The following is a 23,030-nucleotide window of genomic DNA, read 5'->3' on the forward strand; positions in this document are numbered from 1 at the left end:
TAATGGGCACATAAATTCTTGATGCTAAATCCACCAGCTGTTTTCAGGTATTACATGTGTTTCAGAAGCTCCACATAATTTCATTACTGTATAAATACCAAATTGCTTTACCCAGGTCTCCTGGTTTTGTTTTATTCAGTTCTTCAGAGGCAATCAAATGAAGTTTGGCATGGTCCTTTCCAGCTGAAAGAGGGGCTGAAGTAAGAAAGAATGGGCTTGTGTTGTGCAGAGATTTTTGCAGCTGTTTTTTTGTTCTACCTCTGTGTTTGTGAAGTGGTATGAATCATGTTATGAAGCATTTCGCCCTTTAGATGTATAGATTCTGAAGTTAAATTTGCAATTGGCTTTTATGCACGTGTAGTTGCATTTACAGAACTTGGAGAAACTTGTGCTGATGGGTATGAGAAGTGATTTTGAATTTGAGATGAACACTTGTTGGAAGACCAGCATAGTTGTTCACAAACTTACACTGGCACTTTCTCTCACAATTTTTCATTTCTGTGCTCGTGGTATACCAGTATATGTTTTTCCAAGAAATGCGCCTTTCTGATTTAAAGAACTTTGCCTTATGTTGAATTCACAAATGAGGGCACAGAGCCATGATTAGTCTTTGGGCAACATCTTCACTGTTGCAATTATTTTAAAATGCATCTTTTCCAGCATTGCCGTGTTATTAGTTGAGTTGCTTTCCCACTTTAAGGCTTAATTAAATGCTCATGATGAACATCTAGGGAGAGATGTGTCTCACCCGCTGTGGGATCTCTTCTATTGCTGCTGTTCCCCATGTAACTCCCATTAGTGTTAACAGGAGTTACTTCAGGCACATAAAGGTAAGAACAGACCTCAAATTGATCAATGTCAGTGTGAAAAGTCATGATTCATTTAAGTGCAATTCTGAAGTAAAAGTCCCGATTCAGTTATTTTAAAACAAATCAATAAGACAACTGCTGAAAGATTTGAAAGGTGGGATATATCAAAATAGCTCTTTTAGTTTTTTCTCACGTGGACTTACATTATCTTTTACGAGAGAGAGCTGGGAACTGTGATCAGTGCAGTGTCAAAAGACTTAGGAGGGATTCTGATTTGATATTCATCACAAATTAATTTGGCGCTAACCTGTGTTACTGTTTATAATTGTCTAATGCTACGTTGGTGAATAAAGAGCTGACAAATAGGAGGGGCCAAAATTCGGAGGTGCAACATTTCAAACTGATTCCACCTTCCTCTTGAAATTATTCTGTCTACGCGTTTTACAATAAACAGATCCCTCATTTCTGAACGGTTGGGAGTTTATATATATATATATATATATATGATGACAGAAGAAATTGTGCACTGGTAGTCAGAACGCCCCCTAGTGCTATATAGCAAATGGGAGCTACTAATCACCAGTTTATGGAAAATTAAATGGTGGCTGACTTGCAGAGCAGCTTTATATTCAAGGTTGTGAATATTTAGCATTATGACGGTATTGCCATCAAAACAAGATAGCACCGAACATGGACTGAAGCAGATAAATAGAAAACAAGCTCTTTGTGCTCATACAGAGAGTATTAAAATGAAAATCTTAAGTATTTGTCAAAATAGGGAAGAACACAAGTCGAATATTGTTATATTTTTTTTTATAGCATGACACTTTCTCTCACTTGATACTTGATATTTTAGCAGGATTTGTTCAGTAATAAAGTGAACCGATCATGATTAAATTGTAAACTGTAAATAATGGTGTAGAGTGCTAACGACATGCAAATGTAACTGGTCTATGTTGGAATAACCAGCAAGCCTGCTGTTCAAGGATCATATAACAAAACTAAGATGACAGCCTTGATCCAGCCAGTTCAGTGATATTTATGTTATCAGAATTAGAAGATAGCTTTCCAGTGATGTAAATTATTAGCACATATACATTCTGTCTGGTTAGTGTATACATAATGTAACTGGTCATCTTAGTGGTATTGCTTACATTCTTTTTGCATTAACTCATCACACTCCATTCTCATGGAATTAAAAACAGGAAATAGTTTGCAGTGTAACAGAAGCACCCAGTGTATTTAACCGTGTGTAAGCGCTGTGTTTCAATAGATGTACTCTGTATTGTAAGTGTATGACAAAGCATTTATTACTGTGTTATTGCCGTATTACAGAGCAAAGAGTGCTAAATAATCAATCAGTTAATGGTCTGTATGGCAGCTTGAACACAGCACATCCATTGTGCTTATGCTGTTAAAAGGATGAGTTTATGACTGTAGTGTAGTTGCATGTTTAGCCAAAGCTTAATGTCCTAAACTGGAGCTGACACAAATATTTTTAAAATGCAGCTTCAGCAACAGTTTCCAAGTTCTCCAATATTTCAGAAGGAACAATCAAGAATTATCTCAAAGGTTCTCAGAGAAGTTATTTAGTTTTGTTCGAACAGGAGAGGGAGGGGGAGTTATCACAAAATACTTACTTTGGCTTCCTTTCACAGATTATTATTAATTCTATTCTAGCAATTTTATCAGTTTCAAGTTGAGATACAAATATGGCTTGCTGGAAATATATTAGTAGAGGAAAACTAGCTGCTTTAAGTTGCAGCTGGAAAATGCTTTGAAAACCTGTAGCTACATGTCTTTAAGTGATAGAACTTGCCAGTGAAAGGCTCACACATTAAACTTGTTTTCCACTTGCTTTTATGATATGAAGGCGCTGTTTCTAAAAAAAGGAGTAAGAAATGTGTGCTAATAAATTGCTTTGTAGTATCTGGAGATTTAAAGAGTAACTTTAGTCCCTTGATCTTTATTCTTCTGTAATTAGATGCTGTTTTCTTTGCAGATGGCAAAAATACCGATTATGCCAATTTCTATCAAGGTTTGTGGGACTGCACAGGAGATATACCTGATGAGCTGACATTTAAACGTGGTGACGTTATCTACATTCTCAGCAAGGTACGGCGTGCTACTGGGGCTACATAGCTGTAAAAAGAGACCCATGGCAGAAGGGCACATTCCCACACTTCTATGGGGGGAAACTGGCACTCCCTTTCAGATCCTTTGTTTGCAATCAGATATTCACTGCAATTAATTATTTTGTCAAATGAACTATAATCGCATTTAAAACATAGCCGTATAACAGGAATTAACTTAAAAGCATGTTTATTTGCTTGTTAAATCTTGGCTACCATTTGTTAACTGATTTAACGGGAGACAATGTGCTTTCTGCTTGTAATAGTTAACCTTGTAGAATTTAAAATTATCTTGTATGTTATGTTTTTTGTTTCCTGTTTTATATTCCTGACTGTGCTGATTCTGACTTTTTGGACATCTTGCTACAGAAGATGGTTTCGTTTTTTGAGCTATGCTTTCATCTTTTATGTATATTGTAATTGTTCTGACAGCTCAGATTCCAAATTTGTTTGCTCTGACAGATTTGGGCAATTTTTAATTTATTGCTTTCCTGTTTGCAAAGCAAATGAGAAATATAATTCCTCTCATCTAAAGTGATTATAAGCAGTATAAGCATGAAATTTTATTCTACTTTAGTGTTAGTTAATTTTCTTATTTTTCCTTAACCCCCCAAACCCTCTCCTAAAATATGTATTTCATGGTCTATTGATGTCTGCTTCTAAACAGTTCATCAAAGGAAGTTTCTCTTTTCCCCACATATTCGAAAAAAGCTGAACTTTTTCAAGTTCTCATTGAAAAACACCACTTTTTAAAATATATGTAGAATATATATCTCAGATGTAATTGCCATTCAGTATAATTAATGCCAAAGATGTTGTAGGCCATAAAAACAGACAAGTAGGTGCATGAAAGCTAAAGGCATCTGTTTGTCTTAATTTCAAACTCTTCAGTTTTGTCACAATTGCTTTAAATCTTCCATGATGCCTTTAACTGCAGTGTTTCCAGATAATAAATGTAACAGCTTCTGTTTAAATAAATTTAAGATTTATGGATAGAGAGATAGTCCTATATAAAAATATAGAAGATATATTACTAATGGTAATGTGACCATGTATGTCTTTTGAGGTATTTCATTGTCACTTAAACTAATAACTGAATTGCATTACTAAAGGCTGGATAACACTCTTGGATTGGGCAGACTTTCAAGCAGTTATTCTTGAAGTGTATATGTATACTATAGCACTGAAGAATGGCACTAATGTAAAATAACCACCTCTTCCCCTGCTCCCTCCCCCAAAAAAGGCCATGAACAAACGGATTCCACTCTATGAGTTTGGCCTCTTTGTGGGTTGTGCTCTGGTACGATATGGGGACTAATAAAATCTTAATCTTCAGCTTGTAGATGAAAAAATCATTTGCTACTCCTTCCTGAAAAGAGTGAGAAATTTAATTTAAAAAATGGAGCAGAATAGAAAAACAGTAGCTTAAGCTGTCTTCTGTATATCAACTGTCTTGTGGTCATTCCATGATTAATCCATAATCTGTCCTTGGAACAAGCTTGCTGCTGCTCCAGATATATAGAGCCTCACTGGGAATGATTTCTACTCCAAAATACAGCCCAGAAAATTCAGCCCTGTTTCGCTTAAAGATTGTTACAGCTTTTTCAGAAAAATGAGTGTTGGCCACTACTGTCAGCTCTGAATTTAGGGTCCTTGGAGGGGAAAGTGCCAGAGAATTATCCATCTTAACCCTCCACTTGATTCAGTTTCAAGGTCTGATCATTTACGAGCTCTTTGTCTGGGAAGTGAAAATATAACGAAAGGAAAAGTGAACCTAACCATCCTGAAGTGAGTCAAGACTGTTCTTCAAAAAATATTTCCTAATCCACTACATTAATACTTAGATATTGTGGCTCTCGGCAGGAATCCTTGGCAATTTTTTTATTTCTTCACACCATCTAGTGGTTGAAAATGAGAGATGCAGGTACTGACAGGAGGCGATGCGTATGGTTCCAAAATGGTGTCATAAATTCAGCTTCAGCTTGAACCTAGCTGTGGTTTTATTGCCTTTCTATCATATGTCAGCCAGGTATGAACATTACTCTTGAAAATCACATTTTTCTGATAAGGAAGTAAATACGGGTATAGCAGTATTATAGTAGAAAGAGTGAGGCATTAACACAATATCGAGCATATTTGTGCAACATGTAATAGTTCTTTGTTTTACAGAGAAACATAAATGATATAGCTTGCTCTGATGAACGTGAGAAGATAGATATTTGTCTCTCCCAGCAATAATTATGACAAAGCAATATATTTTTACCTGTTAGGGGAAAAGTCACTATATTGTTTCCAAGAAATGAGATCATTAGTACAACAGAAGTAATTATGAGCCAGTTTAGCAAATTTGGACATTGATATAATTTAAATAAAGCAAGAGGAGCAATATGTTACATGTAAGCTTCTAGGTGAATGGCTTTTGGAAAAATGAGCAAGGTTTCAGTTTGGCAACATTTACTTCCTAAAATAACTAAGCATTAGGCAAAGATAAATCCCCCATAATTTGCTTTAAACTGAGCATCAAAATTCACTGCTAGTGCAATGAGCATGATTTGCATGCTTATACTCTGATAATACAAATACCTATGCCCAACTAGTGTAATTACTGTAGAAAAGCATGTTTTCCTTATTTTAATGGTGCCTTCAAAAACTATTTTAACTATTATCTAAATATTTACATCCATTGTGGCTTTTGTGTGGCAGCAGTCATATGGGCTCTTACAAAAAAAAAACAAAACACCAAAACTTTTTTCTATTTTTTTTTTACTTTTGACGGTTTCCTTCAAAAACTGAGTTTTTAATCTGAGCAGGATTAACAGAACTGTTGTAGTAGGACTTCGTAACTTCTCTTTATTTATAAAAAAGTTCACTTTTCAGATTAATTGTCAATGTATCTGTACAGATAAACTCATACTATTATGATTTTAATTTCTAATATTCTTGAATAGTCAAGTGGCTTTTATAACTTATGCTATGAATCATGTGAACTTTGAGAAAACTATTTACCCCTCTCCCACTATGCAGTAGAAAACATTTTATAGCCCTAGTGATAGAGGGACTCATTAATAAGATTTCTTAGTTAGTATTGACTTCTTAGTTAATATTGACTATTAGAAATGCAATACTTGGGCATTCTGTTTTCTAAAAGGATGATTGCTCTTAACTCCTGCTCATTTATGGGTTTGCCTTTGCTTTCAAGCCCGTATGATAAATGGGGAAACAAACCATGACGTAATAATCCTTTTTATAAATCTTCCATAGCCCTACTCAAGAAGTCAATTTGCAGAAACAAAGACAACTGTGAGTGGAGGTAGCACTTTTTTTTTTTTTTTTTTGAAGTTTGCTATGCACAATTTATGCAAGTGCAACACTTGCAGTATTTGTTTGTTTGCTTTACGTGCATGTTTTGTGTTGGGACATTCCATAGTTTCATCAGCCAAATGTAAGAAGTAATGCAAATTTACTCTAGATGTTAGCAGGCACCTGCTTAGTAGAATTACTGACATTTCTTAACTTTTAAGCTAATTTAATTGCCATTTCATTCATGTGTTAGAACAACAAATAATACTTGAAAATCAGAAATTAAATCTCAAACTGGAATTCTCCTTCCTGTTATTATTTCAGTACATGGCAATGCAATATAATGCATATAATATATATGCATTATATATCATATAATGATTCTGGTATTTATGATTGATGGAAATCTCACCTATGACTTAACTCTTTGCTCTAGAATTTTCCATGGAAGTAGAGTGTTAACTTGGTACCTTCATTACCCTTTATTCAGTGGTTGTATGTTTCCAGTGTGGCCGATTTTTGTTCTTTCAATACAAGAAATGTCCGTTAAAATGCTCGCATCTCAACCTGTATTTTTTGCTTAGTGAAAAGACAAAGAGAGGAATCTCCATAGCTCAGATTACTGCTTATGAAATAAAAGCACAACTTAACAGTGCAGCTGTTTCATAACCGGTGTGAGCATTTTGTACATTATCTGTATCATCTTCATAAAATGTATTTATTCAATATTTTTCAAAAAGATGCAAAAGGCATACTAAATTCCTCAGGTTTTTTTTTTTGTCAGACTTTTTTGACTGATCATACTGAGATCCATATTTAACAGTAATTTCTCTTTCCATGACCATACTGCCTATGTCTACCTTAGTAAATTGGGAGTTGCAATAGGAACAGATTTGCAGGGCGAAACGCTTAGTGCTGGGGCCCCAGCATCCACACTGTGCATTTTCAAAGGGGTTCGATGTCCGAAGAGGTCTAGCCTTGTTTTGTGGAATGAGAACACATTAGTGATTGGAGCACATTCAAGTGCATCTTCCATTTTGCTTTCATCTGAAAGAAATGTAGCGTGTGTGCTTTGAGACTGATGGCTCTCCAAAGTGAGCTGAGATGGGGGAAAGTGGGAGCATTGGGAGTTTCACTTCAGTGGGATGATTCTGATCAAAACTAAAATGTAATACTAAATTGTACATTTCCTGCTTCTGGCTTGTTTAGGTATATTCCTTACAGAAAAAAAACCCAACCCCACATGGCAAACCTAAGAGCGAAGGCCTTTAAATGGAAGGTTAGTTAAGATAGACTGATGTAAAGTGGCTCTCGCTCTGTTGGTTTGCATACTGATAATATGTAAGCATTTACCTACCTGATTAGGAAAAAAATTGGCATTGTGTCATCTAATGGAAAATAAAATGACCCTTCTATCGTGCCAGGGTGTTTTCAGGGGCCAGTTTTAGTTCAGAATTCAGTCTGCTTACCCTGATTTATATTGGAACTCTTTAATTGGTGTCTATTTTGTCTCCTGTCATTGCAGGAAATAAAACCTAATAATGCAACCATACAATAAATCTGAGGCTCATATTCTTAAAGATGACCATTTTATTGCTGTCTTAAAACAACTCTACTACCTGTGAAGAAGTCTCATTCAGTTACCTAAAACATTTGTCATTTTCTGCTTTTTAGACAAAATGCTGTTCTGTGCCAAAAATGCTCCCTGGTTGATAGTGTATCATTCAGCAATTACACAAAAGGAAATTCTACAATTTTTTAGCTAGTCTGAATCTCCTGGATGAAATAGTGATGTTTTAAAATGTTATCTTGCCAAAATTGCCCCTCAGGACATACTTGGGGGGGGGTGCGGGGAATTCTCCCTGCTTCCCACACATCTTTAGCTTGATAGGAGGGGCTACTTGTTTTATCCCCAAACAAGGGTATAGATAATGTTTTGCTTTTCAGTTCTAAATTTTGCAGATCTTCAGCCCATAAGTTAATATTACTTGTAGTGCCTGGAAGAGGGCAGGAGAAAAATCTTGAATTCACACACTTCAATTTTGTTTTTTTAAAATACAACTCCATTGTTTTCTTCAAGGCATTGAAACACAATGATGATTTTCAGCAACTCCTTTTAAAAAACAAAGCAAATAAAAAACCCACCCCACAAACACAAAAACCATACCATATGTATTGAACAATAGGAACTAATTGCACAAGGACCAGATGTTCTCAACATTTGCTGAAGTAGTAGAAGTTAATATGGTGCAAAGCATCTGGAGATCCTCATTTACACAGAGGATTTGTTCTAAAGGTAGAGATGGTTTTGGAAACCCTCGAGTATAAAAATTTTCTCTTCTTGCATATCAAAATTCTCTTCTATATAGTACAAACATCTTGGATTTAAAAGATACCTGTATAAAACAGGTACTGTATTTCTACCCTGCTGTTTTCCCCAAATGCGAAACCTTTTAAGATCAGTGTCTCATGGAGTCACAGGTACATACACATCAGTGCAGCGAAATTGGTGGGATGGGGACAAGGGGAAGCATCTGCTCACAGTGTGTTCGGTGGAGAGCACTTACGGAGCCTGTAAACCCTGATGGGATTTTTTTCCCCCGCTATCATAGCATGTTGTACAGAGAATGTTTTGCCAGCATGTTAAATGTTAAGTCATAACCTGTTCCTTGCTGCCCTGTGAAATTACTTCACATTGGTTAATAAATTTCTGCTGGGTGTGTGTGGGGGAATAAAATCCAGACGATGACGTAGAAGTAGTTCAGAAAGCATTTGGTCATTTGTGAAGGTGGTTGTTTTGTGTTATTTGGCATAATAGATTCCCCTGCCCTGGTGCTTGTCTTCCAGGGGCTGCGGTGGCCCCTTCCTCCCCCCGCCCCTGGCTAGCATTGCCTGGTATGGCAACTGTGCTCCCAGTCACATGGCAGAGCCATGGCCACACACTTGTGCATTCTCCTCATTGCAGGGCGGCTGGGTCTGGCCCTGCCCCCCTCTCCTATCCCTCTATTTGCCTTGGAGCAATTCATTTTGCAGTTATTGAATTTCTTTGGAGAGTTATTTTCATACGGCGAGCATCACAGCACCTCTGGATCTTGATAGCATTTCTACATAGGGAGAAAGCAGCTTTGTGTTAGTAATTACCTAACATTGTCAGGAGCTGACTGCAGGCCTCTTTCTAGTGATAACAGAATAACCACATAATGTAGCTTTATAGCACATGATTAATAGAAAATAATTACACATCCTACAAAGGGATGCAATATTTCTTATAAATTGACTACAATGGTTTCCTGTAGATTAAAGGACTCTTCATTATTTTATCAGTCCTTCTGAAGTATAGTCTCTTGCCTATGTTAGCAGCGATGTTAAGAGCTGAATGCAGTGAGGGATACCAGATGGTAAACCCAGTGGTACACGAGATCTGAAACTGGTGCTTGCAAAAGCACCATGCGTCCCAACTCTTAAAAATTCATATAAAACTCCTAACTGTATTCATATTCTTCTGCGTATGAGTCATTATTTCCCACAAATGTGCGCTTTAGCCTTTTACTCTACACATCTCAAGCAGCAGTAATAGACATATGGACCTCACAACAGCAGTGTATTAATTAAAATATATTGCTGTGACGGAGTTTATAATTGATAACACAGATAGAAACAATACATCAATTTTGGATTTTATATGTGACTTCAAGAAAGGACTGAGAGGGGGGGTACTGCTTATCTGCCAGACTAGCAAGCACTCTTCTGTGGTCCTGGGGACAGGAAGGAGTGGTTAGGAGTTTAAAGAGAAATGTCTGTACTTTAATTGGTTTAGAAGGGAGTGCTATCTAGTTATTCTAAAATCTGAAATTGAAGTTTTATATTCTTGGTAGTCAGGTGTCTGCGTTATATTTTTGTTCAGACTTCTGTAGGCTGCAGATAGTTTAATTGGGATTCATGTTGCTCTTGAGACCCATACAAAGAGTAGTAGTGTAAAGTAAAAGCTTCTGTGTTGCAGTATTGGCTGTATGGTATAATGGTTGCAGTGAATCCTTAAATTAGTTTACTAGTCTGTTACATCAACATTCATTTCATCTTCTCACTTAGCTTCATGCCAGAGCAGTAAGTGGTAGTAAGTAGCAAAGTAGCAAAACCCAGAAAGTTTTCAAAGCAGCAGCATGCTTTTAATTTTAATTTGAGGTATCTGAATTGTTTCTTTAAAAACAATTGTTTCTAAGTTCATGTAGTGTTGCTAAGTGGAACATTTTCAATGGATAATGTAGTCCACAGGCTTTTTCTATGCCATTTGTCATATGCAATGTAATGACCGCTTAAGTAAGCCACTTCCCTCATTTCATGTATTGTTTGTTTTTTTGGCTGATGTCTAGCAAAACTTGCTTAATCACTCTTGTCAGTCACTTCACGAGTGCCATGTAACAGCTTAAAATCTTTTGTTGCTTTCTCTTGGAGAGATTTATTGCTGAGATTCCAGTAGTATACGTGAGTACTGCTCCTTTCAGTAATTTCCCACTTCAGTCTAGAAATCCAGTTTGTATATTTAACCAGTGTATTGTGAGGTAAAACATAGATTTTTAAACAGGCTGACCTGGAACATTATAAACCTCGGTGTCAGGGTATTATTTAGCCTTTAAGGATTTGGAGTGTAACGTGCACCCCCATGGGAAAGCTTATGAGCAGTTCTTAACTTCTGTGGAGAGCAGTTTGCACTGAAGATCACGCTCAGATACCTCTAGACTTTCAGACCAGACCCATCCCCAGCAGTCTGTTCTGCAGTGGAAGAGGTGGAATTATTTTTACAGCTTTCTCGTTTGTGTGTTCACATCATAAATGAAGGTTTTCCTGCTGCTTTTTATGTGGATTTTCTTTAAATCACACTTACTGAAGTATTTTATGGATAGTAGGGTAGAATCTGTTAAATCACCAATTCACTGTAAAGAGGAAGAAAATGCTTAATTTAAAACTGGTGTTCAGCCTTCCACAATAAGAAAATGTAGAAGTGTGTGTCTGTTCCTGCATGCAAGCATGTTAAAAAAATAGAAAAAAAAAAAAAAGGCAAAAAGCTAAGGGGAAAAAAACCAAAAAAACCTGTGCCCACATGAAAGTGGGCCATCAACATGGCTTCATCGTAGCTAAGCACAGGGAGAGCTGAGTACACTAAGCACCTCATAGGACCCTAGAGAACTCTCGACCAGGCCAAATATGCCAGCAGCAAATCATTACAGCTCGGGCTCTAATGAAACTTCATTAACCCTTAAGCTCCACTTGACTATTTAGAACCGAAAAACTTTACCTACAGTCAAAATAATATCTTCATCTCAGTAGGACCATTAATTCAAAATCCTACAGCCTTTTGCTTTCCTCATCAGAAGAGCAGCGTAGCAGGAAGCAGATGTTGCTTATCAGAGATATCTGTGTATTTTGTATTTTCCGTGCTTGTTCCAAAGTAATTTCTATTTTACTAATCGTTCCGTTTTGAATGAGGTCTCTGTTTTAATAATGCTTCATTTGTAACTCAATATATGTGTGTGTGCAATTTCAGCTGTTACAATTTATTGAACTGCTGTTAGGATTGATCTTAAATATTTACCTCATAGGAAAAAAATTAAATTTGGATCCCACAATACTCTTACTTGGTATTGCTTTTGGAAGATATTATTTCTTTAAACTATTATAATTCATTTTGTTTCATATTTATCTCACTAAGCCTAAACAAATTTCAAACAAAAGTACATTAGTCATCTGTCAGACATATGAGATCTGCCGTAGAATTTTCTGCAAGCCTAAAGCAATAGTAGACTTTGTCCGTAGAAGGAGATTATGTATTAGATATATAGCGTTCCCTTCACATTTGAGAGAAGTAGTTTTTAAAGTAAGTTGATTGTAAGTTTCTTAGCATTTAGCCTTGTGATACTGAAAGAATCCCATTTGATTCTTACATGTCAACATTGTGCTATTAGATTTTAGTTACAAAGATGAGGTTTTTATATTGGTGATGAATAGAGGATGGAGAGGTCGGCTATTTTTAGTAGGCGTTACAGAGAAGCATGGCCGTAATTAAGAAATTTTCCTGAGTATGCCTGGCCTTTTTAACTTCGATCTTTGCCTAACTCTGCATGTGAATGCCTCCTAACAAAAAGATATAATGTTTTAATTTTCAGTTGAGATGATTGTAACTGTATATAAGAAAAGGCATCCATAAGGAGTTGCATACAAAACTCTATTGCATTTATATCAGACTAAAGGTTAATATTGCATATTGTTTTCAATTAGGAGTACAATAGATTTGGCTGGTGGGTAGGAGAAATGAAGGGAACCATTGGCTTGGTGCCTAAAGCCTACATAATGGAGATGTATGATATTTGAGAGGCCTGGGTAAGTACATTTTAATCCAATCTTCTGTAATGGCTTATATGTTCCCTTGTTCTCTGTTTCATAAGTATTTCTTTCCTGGAACCTTTGTAGGAGTCCTGTTAACATAAAGATTATGGCAAAATATATTGAAGGTTCAATTAAAGCACTTTTTCTGGCATTCTGTATGAAATGTTAAACCACAGTGTACAAAAAATGATGTATTTTATAACTATGGTCCTTTTCCAGAGGTGTGTGGGTTTTTTTTTTTTTAAATAAAATTGGTGTGCTCTCTAATTAGTTCTGTAACTTCAGTAATATGTATGTATCTATCTGTGCAGAGAACTGGGGAAGGGGATAGATGTCTGGACCAGGTTTGATAAGCACGTTTGAGGTTTTTTGGTTAATGATGAACTTTCAACTTCCCTCCCCCTAATCAGGAGAAATCTGCACTTGAAATCAAGAGTGGTGTGCAGCTGCAGTTTACAGACGTGGCCTCTGAAAGAAGATTCTGCTGTACACGTTTTGTGGTTTCAGTGAATGTAGTCAGATCGTTGCCTTCTGTATATTAAACATTAAAAACTGTAATTGATCATAATTCTGTGGAAATGTTCTTCTTAGCCACTTTTTATGGAATTGTAATGCTAGGAGATAAAATAAGTAGTAATTAACACATGGGGCACGAGCAGCCAAATAGTGCCTGTTGCTCTTTTTTCTTAAGCATATTAACAGCACTCTGTATAGCTATAGGTTTGTGTTCTTTCAGGGAGTTTGGCTATGTTTTCCTCTTCCTCGGACTCAGAAAAATTAAGCTGAACTTTGGAAGTAGAAAACTATTACTCAGTTTGTGCATGCATTAACCTTTTAATGGTCACTGTACATTTTGTGCGGTTTCCTAGGAAAATCAAGGGGAATTTATGTGTCATATTGCAAATCTTCAGGGTATTCTGCTTCCAAATGTTTTTGTATTATGTTTTTGCCAGTGATTTACTTTTCTTGTATGTTTAGTATTCTATTGTTAATAATATTTTGTTACCACAAAATGAAGGCTTGCTTCTTTTGCTGATGTAATAAATCAGCCCGTGTGGTAATACTGCCCTGATACTGTTCTGACTTGGAGATATGAATTATGTGAAAATTTGTACAAAGATAATGTATTAAAACCCACAACTTTTGCTAAGTCAACATGAGTTAAATGGCAGCTAAGAATGATTTTTGTCCACGGGAGTGTGAAATATTTTATCTGTACTTTACAGATACTTTCACAGCGTCAAATCTGGATACCTGGTTGATACATGGAATTTCTGATAGAAGCTGTGCGACACCTTCAGCTCTAGGTGGATTAGTAACTGCTACCTGCAGTTACAGTTTAGTGTCAAAGCCAGAACTTTGTGACTAAAAGCATCAGTTGAAACATAAAGCAGTACACTGAAATACCATCACTTGTGGACAAGGGGCTGGGCAAGTCAGAGTTAATACTTTAAATACTCTTGTTTTGGAGATGCGCTTTACTATTAGCATGCAAGATCAACTTTTTTTGAATCCTCCCACACACTTGATTTGTGAGACCCTTAATCTGCCAAAGAGGCAGGTCAAGCCAGTCTGCGAATTGCTGAGCCTGTGCAGGTCCCCTTGTAGTTGCTTGCGCTGTTTATGCTTCAGGCGGGCCCTGGAAACACTGTGGGTTAAAAGGTAACGTTAGTCTGAGCTCGGAATTAGATCCTTTCAGTAAACTAAGATGTTGTGCTTTATATTAGCTAATGTATGATACTTGATGGTACACTGGATTCTAATGGGAGTCAAACGGGGTACGGAGTTTTGTTGTCATTTTTAAAAAAAAGAGATAGTCATTGAAATTGATTCTGTACGTTATCAGTGAAGCATTAAAATGATAGATTATAGTCTTCAGCTCTTTTACTACTTTAATTTATCAAGTGTACTTGTGGATTGTGTACAGAATGCGAAGCGTTAATATCGCGGCTTAGAAAAGCTCCTTCTCTCTTGTTAACGTGGCAGCGTAATAAATCTGCCCACTGAAATGGCTCTTCATTAATTATGTCATTCCGAATTCCACCACCCACTCTTTTTGCGGGGGGGGGGGGGGGAGTAAATCCGCCCCCCCCCAAGAGGAAGTGCATACGCGGGAAACTCGATTTAGGACAGGACCGGTGCGGGGACACCGGTGCCGGGCCGGGAGCGGCGGGGAGGGAAGGCGCGGCGCTGCGCTGCGCGCCATTGGCGGTAGGTGGCAGCAAATTTTCGCAGGACGGGAGGAGGCCGAGCCCGTCCCCTTCCCCCTTCCCTGCGGCCCCGCGCCACTTCTGCCGCGGTGCCAGGAGAGGGAGTCCTTCCCCCAGCCATGAGCAGCGGCCGCTCCTGGCCAGCGAGAGAAAGTGTCTTTTGTCTGTCGTTCTCCTTTAGCCCCCCCCTCCCCGCCCCTTAGTGCATGGCGGAGGGGGGTGTGTGTGTAAATAAAGGGCCTTAAAATTCAAAACGTGGAAGGTGTCCTGAAACTCACTTGAAGTGTCTTGGAATGAGCCAGCTAAGGACCGCTTTCTGTACTCTAAATCGGTGCAAAATGCCATAACCTTTTTTTTTTTTTTGCATAAGAAAGTCTGTTAATACTACTTAAACAAAACTCAGTGTTAGAAGACGCCCATTGCTTTATTTTCTTTGCTTACTTAGGTTGCAGTTGCCTTTCTGTGAACAGTAAGGCAGCTAATTTTTTAAAAGGTGATTGTAAGTCATATTTTGTACAGCGTTTTACTTGATTATTTGCTCTGTTCTGGATTTGTACTATACTGCCATTAGATCTTACAATAATGTTCTACTCTGCAAATTTTTAAGGTTCAAATAAAGTTTAATTGTTTGCAAACTGTTATGATGCTAATAATTCAACAGCCTGCTGTGTTACTAATGAAATTACTTTGTTATGATTAATTTGGAAAATAGTGTGTTGATTGTAGTAATTAAGCACAACAAGGTGAAGTAAATGATTCTAATGCCATCTGGCCTCCAGACTGAATGAAGAAATGAAATGGGGCTGTCATTTGAATTTATTCAGAGAAGTAAGGGTAATACAAATGCTTTTTGTAGCAGAGGCACCCGGATATAATCATGCTACTCTCTAGTGTTTTTTTCATGTACTTCTATATATAAATAACTGGTTCACCTATTTTTCCAGCACCTAGTTAGGATATACCTCTTTGTGCATACTGCCACTAATTACATGTACTGATGGTAGTGTATGTGCCGGTTCTTCCATTAGAGAGATGTATGGATAAGATTTAGAGAAGTAATACATATCAGCTTACCTTTTGCTCCTCTATTAATGATAAAAACTTTCTTTGACTGGAATTAAGCTGAATGTGAATGCAAGTTAAGAACCCATTCTATATTCAAAGCCAAATGCATAAACTTTGTTCTTTTTGGCTCTGCAGTCTGAGTATGACACAGCATTAGAAGGCATGTAAAGAATAACCCTTTAGAACCTGATCCAAGGACTGTTGAAACTGAGAAGCTATTGAACTCACTTGCTTCTGTGTCAGGCTCTCAGAACAGTAACTCAAAAACAGGCAATACCATTTCAAAGTGCCTTTTGCTGAATACTCTGTCATCTTTCTGAAAAAGATGCAGTTATTTCCGTAAGCTGAACTGAACAAATGAAGGGCACTGACTTCTCTACAGCCAAATGATAGAAATCCATTTTTCTATCTATCTGTCTGTCTGTCTATCTCAGGTAAAGCAAAATGCAGCTGTGGCTGTAGATCAGAGTCCTGGCTTGATAAAGTTCACTGGGATCTGCAGGAAAGCTGTATCATATTAAAACACGTGATGAAAGTACCCAGGTAGATGACAATGGCATGCTCTTCAGCTGCATGAGCCATTTGATGTTTCCCTCGTCTCTTTTCCGCAGGCTGATGAAAAATTTATTAGTATGTAACTGTGGGAATAAACATATGCATGGAAAGCTTATAAAAAACTTTCCGCTTTACATAGCACAATGTACTGGTAAACTGTAAGACCTTCACTTACCAGGGTTTCTTTGAAGCTGACATTTCTCAGACGAGTATCTGCTCAATTCCATCTTTATTTAGAAAGACTGACACTGAGCTCAGTGAAGAGTGCTCTGCCAAATCTGTGTCTCTGTTTTAGACTTCATTTCCTGCCCAGCATCCCGTGTCTTACTGCAAGGGACCAGCACCAACCAACTTCAAACTATGGACTTAAATTCATGGATTCAAGCTGGGTGTAAGCACAGTATTTTATGCTTCTGGGGTAAAATTGTGACTTGCCTGGTCTCTCCTTGCTACAGGAAGAAGTAAACGAGGTCTGAGGTGGGGACAGGGCATGCAGGTCAAAGGGATGCCACGTTTCTTATCCAACTGTGTTGTGCCAAGGCATAGATACATATTTTCTCTTTAAACTGTACAGCAGATCAGACAGTGATAAGCCATGAATTGTTATAGCCTTTTATGGATTTGTTTAGGAGCAATTTTGTAATGGGATCTAGGCAATTCTCTTTCTGCTGCCTGTAATTTTCCTTAGTCCAAACTACCACACAGAGAAATTCATAGCAATCTGGGTTCAAAGCAAAGTAGAGGAAAAACCTCTGCACCTGAAAGCTATGCCACTGTGAATCAAATTTAAAATGGAAGATGTCAGCTTCTTCCCAGCCTTTTGGGAGGAACAAGTCTTTTAATTAACAGGAAAAACTTAAAAATCCAAGGTGTCATCTTGTACTTTGTTCTCTCACACATTGCTACAACAGTGCAGGCAGTCTGAGAAGAAGAGCTGCTGGTAGATGAAGAGGCAGATAGTTTCAAATGCCACTAAAAACCAATCTATCTCTATTAATTTTCTGGTGTAGCAAACTGATGTGTTGGAGCTTTTATCCTAAAGTATCCTCAGTGTCTCACAACCCGTTGAACAAACTTCCTTTCACCCTCTATTGTAAAGCAAATGCTACTTCATAAAGATATTTGATGGCTAATGAGTATTTTACAGCAAGACTTTAAAATTTATGCTGTGAGATGAAAAAAAATTCCACATTCAGTTACAGCAGGAGGATTTATATTGGCAGAATAGAACTACCAGTTTGGCCACTTCCAGTCTGCTATAATTGCTTGCATATTTGTAAATAGTGCCATGGGATTTTTAATGGCCACAGGCAGTCAGGATTTTGGTTTTACACCTCTTGCTACGAGACAGGGTACATAGTACTGCAGAAGTGACCCCTGTGCAGAACTGCCTGGGTTAGAAGGAAAAAAAGTATTGCACAGAATCATTATCAATCTTTCAAGCGCCAGCAGCATGGAAGTGTGCCTTGGCAGTCTCCCACCCAAGAGCTGACATGGCCCAATGCTGCTTTTTAATAGTCAAATCTAATAGGGTCAGCATGAGAAGAGCAGAGCAGAGACAGTCTGACAGGCGTGGGCAACTCAGTTTATTTGTTGGCAGTCTTCAGCCTCTGAGACTTATTTCAGTTTGGAAGGAAAAAGATGAAATCTGTAAACAGTCACGTGGCATCGGGGAAGCGGTGGGACCTTCTTCCTTTTCAGCTGCTCTCTTCCGAGAGGACTGCCATTCTTTCCTTGTATTTAAATTAAAAGCAGCCAGGCATGAAAGCACGTGTATGTGTGGGAAGGAGTGGGTTTTATTATATAGTCACTTACAATCACATTTTGATGCTGGTTTCTCCTTTCTAAAAGGTGCTTATGCCTGCATGCTCATAATAGCCACACCACCTTTATTACAGAAAAATGGTATTTTTAACTTTTTAAGAAATTCTATTTCCAGTTGTTTAAAGGCCCTATTGTAGTAACTTCTCTCTTTTCCTACGTTTCGCATCGTAATGGTACGCTTAGTGCATTATGTCAGGTGCCTTTTATCAAAATCAGTGTGACAGTGACTTTTGTGTGCCTGTACCAATAAAATACTCCAGGCTCATTTCTTGCAACATCTTTTTTCCCTGTTTTCAAGCTAATTTTGGACTTAGTTTTACGATATTAGACCACAATGAAAGCAGGGTGGGTGGTAATCTATGCATCTAGATTTCCATTACTTAACAAAAAAATAGGCAATCCACGTTACCAATTATGAGAACTGTTTTGGAAGGTCTATAAACTAATCAGGTTCCTGTCCATTCATTCTCTTCTGCTTCTGAGGCTGGCACGTTATAGATGATGTGGGTACTTAACCACTTCTAGGCTGAGATTACCTGTACAGCTACTTACTGTTTTATGATAGCCACCCAGGGTCACCTATAGGTCATTATTGACTTGTGACCAGAATTGCCTTACCTCTAATGTATCTAGCACTGCTTTGAAGGCGGAGTTCAGGAAACAAGCATCCTCTCTCATGGGCTTTTTAAATTTTCAGAAGGTGAGTGTAAATTTAAAATACAGAGGCGTCATCCAAAATATTCTCTCTCGCTAAGCCATATTTGTGACTCACATTTCTGCAAATACTCTGTCTTCACTGTACTGCTGCATCCATTTACTTAAAATTATGAAAAGGAGTACGTGTCCCATGAGGTATCTTCCCGAAACATCAGATTTTTCAGAATTGGGTCAAATTGATCTCTCAGGTGCAGGCCAAGGAAATGTCCGCTTGAAAGCGTGAACCTGAATCTGCACCAATGGTGGTCTGTGTCAGACTTGGGCAAGGAGTGGAGAATGATGCTGAAAACTGATCCTCACTGATCTATGTTCAATATTGTCTTGGGCCCTTCAGCTGCAGTGGTGCAACTAAACATCTGTAATAAATTCCGTGAGCTAGCAATTTACGCAGATGTTTGTCCATCAGGTGTGGATTGGGGTTTTGAGTTATAGCCTGGGCAGAACAGCAGATGAAACTATGATGTGATATGTTCCCGTTTATGAGTCCTCAGACAAGCTGGTGATTCTAACAAGTGTATGTGGACCACAAAGGGATTTCCTTGTGCCCACTTCATTAAATGGTAAAGACAATGTATTTCGGTGGAATTTTATTTTGCACATCCTGGTTGATGTTGCCCCTGTCAAGGAGGCCTTCATGCAAAATAGTCTTGCTTAGGTGTCAATAATGTTTGAAATCTGGGGAATATGTGTTATAGAAATTGAGTCTAAAACTGACCAGAGTGACTCATAGAGATCATTGAACAGAGTACTGACCAGCTACTAAGAGCATATTTATTTCATTTGGTAAACAGTGTTTGGTTATGAATTAATTGTGATAATTCAGGCAATTATTTCAATAATTTTGTCTAGTTAACAGTAACAGTAGACATACTGTTTGCTAAATGTATTAACTGAAATTACAATAGCTATTCAGACTACATTCATCATAATACTTATTAGCATCTGCCCTTCCTATGTCTGTGGGCTCTTGAATGTTCTGCTCATCCTAGTGTTGTCATTTCTGCTGGTATTACAGAAAAAAATTGAAATGTAGGCAGTTGTCAATGACACAAATGTCTTCTGTCTTTTCCACTGTCTGCTTCTTGAAAACAGATTTAGTTCTGCATGTACAGTCTGGAACAAAGGAATTTAGCCATGTGACCCCCCCTTAACCTCAATGAAAGTTATGTAGGTAAATCTTAATTTGAGGGCACAGTATGAACTCCTTATTGACAACAGTAAGCATTCAGTCACATAGTTCCCTTGGCTTTATTGGAAGTGCTCCTAAAGCTTCGTACTCATGTGAAATAAAGGATTTAAAATCAAGTTGTTAGTCTTGTGGAAAGTAATTTTTGTGATTAAAGATACCCCTAACCATGAGTTAGCCACCTGGATATAGGATGCCAGTTTATCTATGAAATATTTCTTGATGTTCAGAATCACTCTGTGCTTAGCACTTAACAAGTACGGGGAGTATTATGAACACCAAGCAAATGGCTTTGGTGGTTCAGATCTCCGTCTGCCCAGAGAAGATCTCCTCAGCGCAAGATAGTTCTTGTAACCAGATGGAAGTATTTTACATGCTACTCATTTCCAACTCCCAGTTCACACACCGATGGTCTGTAGACTCTGCACTGAGGTCTGATTGATTATGCCAGGATTAATGGGGACTTATTCTTCTGAAAACATCACAGGTATGCCAGCTGTACGCCAGTGTAGTCAAAAGTTGTGTTTGACCCCGTCTGTTTCATTGTCCCCTCTCTTTCCCTACCGAATCTGAATTGTATAGGGGCAGGTATTACTGTCTTCAGCAACCTTTATTATAGACAGCTGTCAATGGCAGATGAATGCTTTGGCCATGCCTTTATCCTTTCAGCTGAGGAGTAAGTGTGTAATAATGAGGATTTATCTTGTTATATGGGTATACTGACAAAGAATTATAACATCTGTATATGGGCCACTGACAGTCCCCCATGTCTCCCAGTATATTCTATTTTCTCTAGGCTAAATTTATTGCCTTCATAATTAAGTCAAATCCTGAGGACTTAATGGAGTTGCACATTCTGAGAGTAGCGGGAAATATGGCTCTTGCCTAGCCAAGAGCCTGCACAGTGTGGGCTCCGGTCTGCCCGGGGTGTAATTCCACCCCTTCCAAATGAAGGGTGGGTGACACAGGGCATAGTTTTAGAAGGAACTCCAAATTGGTGGTTTTTATCATTTGCTCCATCTCATGTTAGGAATGCCTGAGTGACCTTTTGTTCACAGTAAGGCTTACACCTCTAGTTTGCTAAATGGGATCATGTTAATCATTGGATGACACCAAGAAAAAACAGGCTTACATTGCTCCTAGGTAGACGCAGTTTAGGTAGAAGGTGAGGTCTTCCAATGCGGTGGCGGCAAAGCTTTGGGGTTGCTTGCCTGGGGAGCTTCTGTGATTTCCATTTCTGGAGGATTTGGAGAACCTACAGAGATGAACTCGCCTGCTAGGGATGACTGAACCATGGCGATTCCTGCCTTGGGGTTGGGAGATCATAAATGACCTCCTAAGGTCTGTTCCAGGGCAGTTTTCTGCAATTCTGTAAGTCAGTGGTGAGCTGACACCACTTTGAAGTGGTAGAATAAATACAAGTCTGGTCTTTCAAAAACTTTCATTGCCTGACATACCAAAAATGCTGCTGCTTGTTGGGTTCCTGTGTTCCTCATGCCCTTTCCACTTCACAAGCTCCAAGCAGGAACTGAGTTCACTATTTCCTGCCCCACAAGCATGTTAGTTCACTACCTCAGTAATTAATTTGGCTCATAATTTGTATATTTTAAAAAAGTTAAAGGCTTCTTTCAAGTATCGTATACCTTGCTTTGCCTTAAAGTGTGTTTGGCTGTACCAGATGTTAAACTAATTTTGAGTATGTGCAACATTACATTGATTCTAATTGCTGTGGAAAGCACTCCACTCATGCATTTTTAAGCAAAATAGCTACAGTTTCAAATTGTAGCCATTTATTCACCTCAGGTAGTTAAATTTTAGTTACCGCTTTGGCGGCTAAATGTCTTAGGAAATAGAGAAAAAGATAAAAATAGTCTTCAATTTTGTCTGTTGTTTCTTTCCCCTCTTCTGGAAGCAGACACGGATTTTTCCAGAGTCCACTCAAGTAAATAGAAACGTTCTCATCCTTATAATAGGTTTTGGATCGGGTCTACCTGTAAGGATAGTCCTCCCCCCGCCCCCCCCCCCCCCCTTTAATTGAATGTATGACATCTATTTAATCCTGGCAGTATTCTTTATCTCTGTGAGAAACCCTTTTAATTCTCTGTGTAAGAAAGTGTTCTGTGATGTGGCTACCTGATTTTATTGAAACTCACATGTCAGGAAAAAAAATTATTGCCTTCCCTGTCAAAACTGACAGTAATTACAAGGCCAAATATATAGCTGTGATTGACTTGTAAAACTAAATCTGTAATATTTCAAGTTTGTAAGTTGACTTGTGCATCTTTCAGGAAATATAACCCAGTATTTTCTTTGCAAACTGACATCTCTTTATCCATTTCTTTTATTGTCTTTGGTTTTATTTGTGAGGGTGTGGGGTAGACAGTATTTATATAGTACTTACTGGATGGCATTTAACAGGTGTGCTTCTGGGGAAAAATAGCGTTCTTTCTAGCTAAATGGCAGCTAAAGACAAGTCAGGAAGGTTGAAGGTTCTTTTTATGTGCTCCTTTTTATGCGTAATCTTTCAGCAATAAATACTGCATATTGATTACTTAATTGTAATGGAAACATACTTGGGCAGGAGCACAGTTATAGCCTATTTACTGCCTTAATTTTTAAAGAGTTTTTAAATTTTAAAATGGGTGTTGCACTAAATGCAGTGCTATGCTCTTCTATGCAGAACTTGATATCGAAGGACTTTCTCATCAAGGCTGCATTACCGAGAGCTCTTTCTGTTGCGGCTGCTTTCCTGTCTCTTATGTTTGTAAAAGAAGAAAAATCTGTACGTGGTGTTTAGCCTCTCAGTGTATGTGAAATTCACATCAGATCAAACAAATGGCTTTAGATTGAT

General features: G+C 38.0%; 1 protein-coding gene across 1 annotated transcript in view; it reads left to right on the plus strand.

Moving 5' to 3' along the window:
* The window catches only part of SKAP2 (src kinase associated phosphoprotein 2), a gene marked incomplete at its 5' end in the record, with an annotated part of 120,380 nt that extends 106,933 nt beyond the window's left edge, over positions 1-13,447 (plus strand). The window contains 2 exons of the mRNA XM_082015387.1: positions 2,812-2,924; positions 12,515-13,447. Of these exons, the coding sequence (XP_081871513.1) occupies positions 2,812-2,924; positions 12,515-12,607 (206 nt within the window). The 3' untranslated portion in view covers positions 12,608-13,447. The remainder of the gene's footprint in view (positions 1-2,811; positions 2,925-12,514) is intronic.
* Between the last annotated feature and the right edge of the window lie 9,583 nt (positions 13,448-23,030).

Source organism: Phaethon aethereus (assembly GCF_964289735.1).
Source record: "Phaethon aethereus genome assembly, chromosome: 2".
NCBI classification, from domain to species: Eukaryota; Metazoa; Chordata; class Aves; order Phaethontiformes; family Phaethontidae; genus Phaethon; species Phaethon aethereus.